This window comes from Tenrec ecaudatus, chromosome 18 (genome assembly GCF_050624435.1).
Source record: "Tenrec ecaudatus isolate mTenEca1 chromosome 18, mTenEca1.hap1, whole genome shotgun sequence".
Taxonomy (NCBI): domain Eukaryota; kingdom Metazoa; phylum Chordata; class Mammalia; order Afrosoricida; family Tenrecidae; genus Tenrec; species Tenrec ecaudatus.
Genome location: NC_134547.1, coordinates 17,040,441 through 17,047,213, shown reverse-complemented (window position 1 = coordinate 17,047,213; position 6,773 = coordinate 17,040,441). Strand labels below are relative to the sequence as shown.

General features: G+C 54.9%; 1 protein-coding gene across 1 annotated transcript; it reads right to left on the bottom strand.

Moving 5' to 3' along the window:
• Window positions 1–288: 288 nt before the first annotated feature.
• Window positions 289–2,927, bottom strand: RABAC1 (Rab acceptor 1). The gene is made up of 5 exons (XM_075537276.1): window positions 2,770–2,927; window positions 2,316–2,528; window positions 1,723–1,820; window positions 627–728; window positions 289–539 (listed from the first exon to the last, which is right to left on the bottom strand). Exons 1-5 carry the CDS (start codon window positions 2,823–2,825, stop codon window positions 451–453), a joined length of 558 nt encoding a protein of 185 aa, XP_075393391.1. The 5' UTR covers window positions 2,826–2,927; the 3' UTR covers window positions 289–450.
• Window positions 2,928–6,773: the final 3,846 nt, after the last annotated feature.

Here is a 6,773-nt window from a genome sequence, read left to right as displayed (position 1 = left end):
GCTTGTGCCCGGTCCCTTCTGGTGACTGTGCTGTGGCCTCTCATTGTAACAGTTTCCCCAAGTCCATGATTCCATGGCCTGTCACGTGATGAGACTTCTCTGTGGACCCTCCAACCTGGCGTGCTCACCCACTCCCATTCCCGACATTCATTTTCCTCCTTGGCCTTCAATCCCACCTGACCTCTGACATTTGACTTCCTCACACCCCCCAGGCCCTGAGCCCGCCTGGCCCTGCCTCTTCAGAACCCCCAGGATTCCTTGGGGCAGAAACCACAGGAGACACTGGGAGAGGGTTTGCGGAATGATGACTGGAGTTAACAGCTTTATTTCCGGAGCTGGGATCCCTCCCTGGGTCTGTGGTGGGGCAGGGGCCTTGGGGCTCAGCAACAGAGCTGTGCGTGCAAGAGGGGGCTGGAGGGGGTGGGGTGGCCGGTCCTCCAGGCCACCACCTCACACAGGCTCCATCTGCAGCTCCTCGCCGTCCACAGCCTCGATCTGGTGGAAGGCGGCATGGGATCCGATGACCACGAGGGTGGCCCCTGCAGGGAGCAGACAGGGCAGCTCAGGGCCTCGTCTCCTCGCCTGGCCCATCTTGACCACCCCGTCACCCGGACCTGGTCACTCACCCAGGACCCAAAAGACGGCCGACCCGGCACCAGCCAGCCAGAAGAAGGGGAAGGAGACGCCTCCGGCCAGCGCGTACTGATGGGCTGTGCTCACCTCTCGGCCTGGGGGGCAGATGAGGGCGTTGGACAGCTGTCCCAACCTGTACCCCACTTCAGAAGAACCCCACCACCACCCCTCAATGGTGTGCTACGAACTCCAGAAGCCCAGAGACCTCATCCAAACACTCCGAGTCCTGGTCCTTACCCATCGCCCCCATGTCCCCCGTCTCCAGGTCCCTGACCTCTCATCCCACTTCCTCTAGGAAGCTCCCAGTATCCCCCTCTCCCCCAGAGGAGGGTTCTGAGGCTCCAATTTATGGGGCCAGACCAGGGGTCTCAAAGCGGTAGCCCACTGACCCAGTCTGACCAGCAGGGGTCTTGTGGCTGATGGAATAACGGAACTACTTCTCACAAAAACACACAATTCTGGCTTCTCACGGACGACTGGAAGGTTGGGGCACCCGGGCCGTGTTCTAAGGGGCTTCAGAAAGGAAAAATGCAATGGAATGTGTAGATAATGGAAAATTTCTGGGAACGACTTGAAGCCCCCCTTATTTATAGGTGACTTGCAGGCGTCTAAGAATTCCACATGAAGGACTCCGTCTTAGGCCTGCCCTGCATGTCTGATGACAATTGCTGCCTGTCCCCCCTCTAAGCCTGAGCTTCTCTTGGCTGGAGACCACACGAGGAGGTTCTCTGCAAAAGCCACAGGCCTCAGTTTCCCCTTTCTGAGAAATTAAGCAGCAGGAAAGTGAAGGGGGAGGTGGATGATGGGGAAGCTGGGCCTGATATAGGCCGGTGTACTGCCGCCACCTGGTGTCCAATCTGAGTACCCACAGCAGAGCTGGTCATTTCCAAGGAGAGATGAGAAGACAGTGGGGGCGAAGGGAGTGGCTTGGGGAGGAGATTTAAAGGACTCTGAGAGTTCGGTGGAAAATGTGTCCCGTTTTGCAATTCGGGGGGCCAGAACTGGGCGAGAGTATGTGATAGAGCTCGCCCCGGGCAGGCAGGCTCAAGAACTCGGGTTTCGGGGTTCTGATGGGTGTGTGTTTCTCACCGAAGAGCACAAGCTTGGACTGCAGCGTGCGCAGATAGAGGATGTAACAGGCGCCGAAGAAGACCGCCAGGGCGACCAGCAGCATGGGGGACGTCACCCTGAAGGGAGAGCAGGGAGGCAGGGGTAGGGCCTGGGGCAGTGCCAGGCTAGTCAAAGCTGGGTCCTCTCTGGACACCCCAATAGGGGAGTAGATCTCACTGCCATCTGTCAATACTGACTGCTAGTGAGCCTCTGGGTTTCTGAGACTGTAACTGTTTACTGGAGTTGAAAGCCGTCTTTCTCCTGGGGAGCTGCTGGTTTCGAACTGCCGACCACGCAGCTCGCAGCCCAACGCTCAACCACTACACCACCAGGGAAAGGCCTGGAAGGGTTATTCCCACGGGGGCGGGGCCCGGCCGGTGGGGGCGGGGCCCGGCCGGTGGGGGCGGGGCTCCCTCTGGGGGCGGGGCTCCCTCTGGGGGCGGGGCTCCCTCTGGGGGCGGGGCTCCCTCTGGGGGCGGGGCTCCCTCTGGGGGCGGGGCTCCCTCTGGGGGCGGGGCCGACGCCGACGACCGGAGGCCGCGGGGAGCGCGCGGGGCCGGCGCGGCACTCACACGCAGTACAGGATGAGGCCCAGGAAGACGAAGACGTAGTTGCTCTGGAAGTACTCCACGTTGCGGACGAGGCGCTGGCACAGTTCGCCCAGATTGCGGGGCCTCGAGAAGCGCCGCTGGTCCACGAAGGGGCCCCAGGGCCGGATGGTGGCGCGGCGCCGCTCCAGCCACTCCCGGCCCGCGCCCGACGGGATCAGCTTGGGCAGCAGGGTCCTGGGGGGCGGGGGGCGGAGTTGGCCCGGAGCCTCGGGGATGGACTCCCGGCTCCCCGGGGTGCAGGGGGCCCGAGGTCCCAGAGGGAGGAGCCCTAGAGTCTAGAAAGGAGACGGGGGGGGGGGCGGGCTTGGACTCCCGAGTCAGAGAAGCGGGGCCGAGGGGAGAGGGAACCAGGGACCCGCCCTTGAGTCCGGGGTTGCGGGGCGCCGGGGAGAGGAGGGGAGGCCTGGTCGCTCACGTGGCGCTCAGCCCTTCGGCTTCGACATCCTTGTGCTGGTCCTTCTCGGCCGCCATATCGGCACGGTGAGGAGCCGAACCGCGGTAAGGAGCCCCCGGAGTCCCGCAGACGCCGCCGGGCCTCACGCAGCCCTGCGGACGTGGCGCCGCTCGGGAACCGCTAAGGAGGCGGGGCTTCTGCCGCCAGGCATTGTGGGAGTTGTAGTCCGACAGTGGTGTCCGTCTGCAGTGATGAGGTGGACCTTTGTGCATCCGGGGAGATGCAGTTTCAGTAGCGGGGCCTGTGAGTGTTGCCCATACGGTCGTTATCAGCTGGAATTCACCGACCGCACGTACAAACAGTGATGGTCGAAGCAGGTGCCGGGAACTTCCCAAGACTGTATAGAGAGGTTGTTCCCTGACTCTGCTGTTGTGAGGTTTCCTGTCTGTCCATCTCATGGAAGGCAATCTCTTTTTCCCCTTGCTTTTTCTACCAAGCATGATAGCCCTCCTTTTCCTGGGGGGTGGCCTTTCTGGTAATAAGTTCGAAATGCGTGAGACAAAGTCTTGCCATCCTTGCTTCTAAGGAGTATTCTGGTTGTACTTCTTCTAAGACAAGACTTTTTTTCTTCCCTAGACAGATTTGTTTGCTCTTCTGGCTGGCCGCCCATGCTACTTTCAGGATTCTCCCCCAGCACTGTCATTCAATGGCATCGAATCTTCTGTGGTCTTTGTAGTCGTTGACCAACTTTCACAGGCGTGTGAGGCAAATGCAAGTACTAATGGCTTGATGGATATATTCAAACAAACAGCTGGAGGGTTTTGATAAAACACGGATTGTGCGCCTTCATTCCACATGCGCTGATTCAGAGGTTAGGGTTTGGGGGTCCATTAATCTGCGTTTCTAACAACTCTCTGTTAGGTTTCTGGAATCGCTAATAACTCGGTTCTGGGCTTCACAAGATGGAAGAATTCACGTTGAAGCTGGTTTTGTAATCCCAGTGAGTGCTCATGAAGGACAGGGCCGGTTTCAGATTTTACAGTCTCAAAGGGGTTCACAACTGGGTGCTCAACCATGTGGAAAAGAACACCCATCTGTGCGGATCTTGGAGGGGTGGGGATCCTGGGAGGCCAGAGCTCAAGAACCCTAGAGGCTGAGAACATGTAGGCCAAGAGGCTCTGGGTCCCCAGTAGGCCTGGAGCCGTATATGTGCGCCCGTGAGAGGGAGGGAGAATGTCCCAGGGCGTGCTCCCTGCCTGCATTCTAGCCCACCCCCTGGCTGGGGGAGGGCGTGGTTGATAATATTGGTTGACCCCATTGGCAGAGTTAGGCCCACCTGGGTGATGTCATGCGCCTGGGCCTAGTTTGGCTCGCCCAGGTGTACCTCCCACCTGGCTGGGGGCTTGAGCAGGTTATGCGCGTTAGAGAATTTGTGAGACTCCAAAGGGCAATGAGAGGGTCATGGTTGCTGGAGGGTATGCCTAGCGGTTGGAGCACAGCTGCTCCCTCATCCTGGGGGCTCCCAGGGATGAAAGGGTTATGAACTCCAGGAACTTTGGATAGGAGTAGGGGAAGTGGGGGAAAGGTGTGTTAGTCTAGATAGACTAAAGAAACAAATTCATAAACACGCATATGTATTTAAGGGAGAGGTTTATATATAAGAACAATTGAACATTGAGAAAACAGCCCAGCCAGATCAAGTTCATAAGTCCAATATTAACCCATATTTTTGATATCAATGTAAAAAGTCCTCTTCAGGCTCACAAAACATGCAATGATGCTGAATGCAGAAGATCACAGGCCAGTGGGTAGAAAGTCTTTGGATCCAGTGGCTCTGGAAACATCTCAGTGCTGGCAGGGATCTCTCTGTGGCTTCTCTGGCTTCTGAGGACTGGTTGCGCCCATGTGGCTTGTCTTCTGCCATGTCTCCCTGGGAGTAGCAGAGAGAGAGGTGTCTTCTGCCTCCAAGGAGGAAGTCCCAGATTTCCTAGAATTCTCAGGAGAAGGCCATGCTCACATAGAAGTCTCATTGGCTATCTCCAGATTGACAGTCTAGACTCCACCCCTACATTCTTAATCCTTAAATTGACACCAGATTTGGTGACTACTACAAAAGGAAAGGTTGATGATAAAAAGAGGAAGCTGGAGTAGCTGAAAGAGAGGATTCTGGAGTCACAGTCAAATCTGGACGTCAATCCAGACCACATCCCCGCACCTTAGCTTCATGGGATCAGTGGGGATCCTGCGGATCCTAAGGGCACCATACTCGGGTTAGCAATTCAGTTCAGTGAGTCACATACATGGCCCATATAAAGCGCTTAAAAGAGTCTTTATAAGTGTTGGATAAAGTGTGTTGTTGCGATGTGCTCCTGTGTTCATTTCAGCTCCTTAGTGACCCCGTGTGACAGAGCACAACTGAATTGTACTTGTTTGGGGAGCAGATTGCCAGAGTTTTCTCCCACAGAGACGGTGAAGGTTGAACTGTCAGTCTCTCAGTTAGCGGCTAAGCTCCTAGCCTGTTGAGCCACGTGGCACAATATGTTGTACTTGCTGTTTGATTATGAAGGTTATGATCATTACAATGTATGGAGTTCAACGGCTGAAGGAAGGTAGTGTGGGAAACTGAGAACTGGGAAGGGAGTGTATGCAGCCAAATTCTCTACGCTCATATTTAAGGAGTCTGGGAGACCTTCATGCTAGTGAGCTGGAGACAAATCCCAATCACATGCTCCTAACTAAAAGTTATTTCCCACAATGCTCACCCCCACCCCCTGTAATAATGTCAATCTTGATATGCTTCTTGCAGGCTCAGGGTTACTTACTATCTGCTTGAAGGTTGTCTGCCTGTTTGCCAGCAAGACCCTAATATCCGCCCCACCCTAAGAAGGGCCCACTCCCTTCTGATAAGGATCATGGAGAAGAGCTCAGGGAAACCTAAGGTCAAGCCAGCTCAGGAATGACCAAGGTTAAGCCCCCATTTATTTCTAGAACCTGCCCACCTTATGATGTATGTGCTTTCCTGTCACATGTATCCCTCTAGCCCAGCAGTTCTCAACCTGTGGGTCGCCACCCCTTTGGGGGTCGAATGACCCTTACACAGGGGTCGCCTAAGACCATCGGAAGACATATCTTTCAATGGTCTTAAGAACTGAGACACCGCTCCTCTATCTGTCTCCAGGTGGGTCCACCCACACGTAGACACGCCCACCTACGAGTACCCGGTGTGAAGACTGTTACCCATGTGAAACCATGCTCCAAGACAACATTTCATTGATTTGTCATTAGAAATAAAAATTTCACAATAGATAATGACATATTGTTTTCGTGATTCATCACGATGCTTTATGTTCAATTTGTAACAATGGAAATACACCGTGCCTATCAGATCAGATATTTACATGATGATTCATAACATTAGCAAAATGACAGTTATGAAGTAGCCATGAAAATATTTTTATGGTTGCGAGTCACCACCACGTGAGGAACTGTATTTAAGGGTTGTGGCATGAGGAAGGCTGAGAACCACTGGACTAGCACATTCCCTTCCTGTTACATATATGTATGATATGGCATGCATGTCTGGTGCGTATATAAGCCTGTCGAAGAATACCTTAGCTCCTCCTCTCTGTGGCTCCCGTCCCCCTGGAGAGGGGAGCCCTTGCATGTCTTATCTGATGTCTCTTTACCCCTTAATTACACAACTGCCCTTGAGGATTCATTTGGTTGTGGAGGCTGGTCCCCCACAAGGTAGGGCTTTGAAACTGGCAGATTTCAGGAGACGGGGCAATGTGGAAGATGGGGCAATGTGGCAGCAGGTTAGTGAAAAGGGGGTCTTAATTCAGAGGCATTAAGGGAAGTAGGGCCCAGAGGCAGAGGATTGTGGGAGCTGGGTCTGGAGGCTGGGGCTCTGAACCTGGAATTGGGTCATGGGGGGTGGGGCCTGAATGAGACCCATTGCATCGAGTCAGTCTGCTGCCCATGATCTCTTTAAATGTTGAAAAGCACGGACGTTGCTTTGAGGACTC

Coding starts and splice junctions, on each gene's coding strand:
- RABAC1 (XM_075537276.1), bottom strand. CDS start 2,825: ATGGCGGCCGAGAAGGACCAGCACAAGGATGTCGAAGCCGAAGGGCTG. Junction 729..1,722: donor GTCCAAGCTTGTGCTCTTCG/GTGAGAAACACA, acceptor TCTGCCCCCCAG/GCCGAGAGGTGAGCACAGCC. Junction 540..626: donor GGCCGTCTTTTGGGTCCTGG/GTGAGTGACCAG, acceptor TGCTCCCTGCAG/GGGCCACCCTCGTGGTCATC.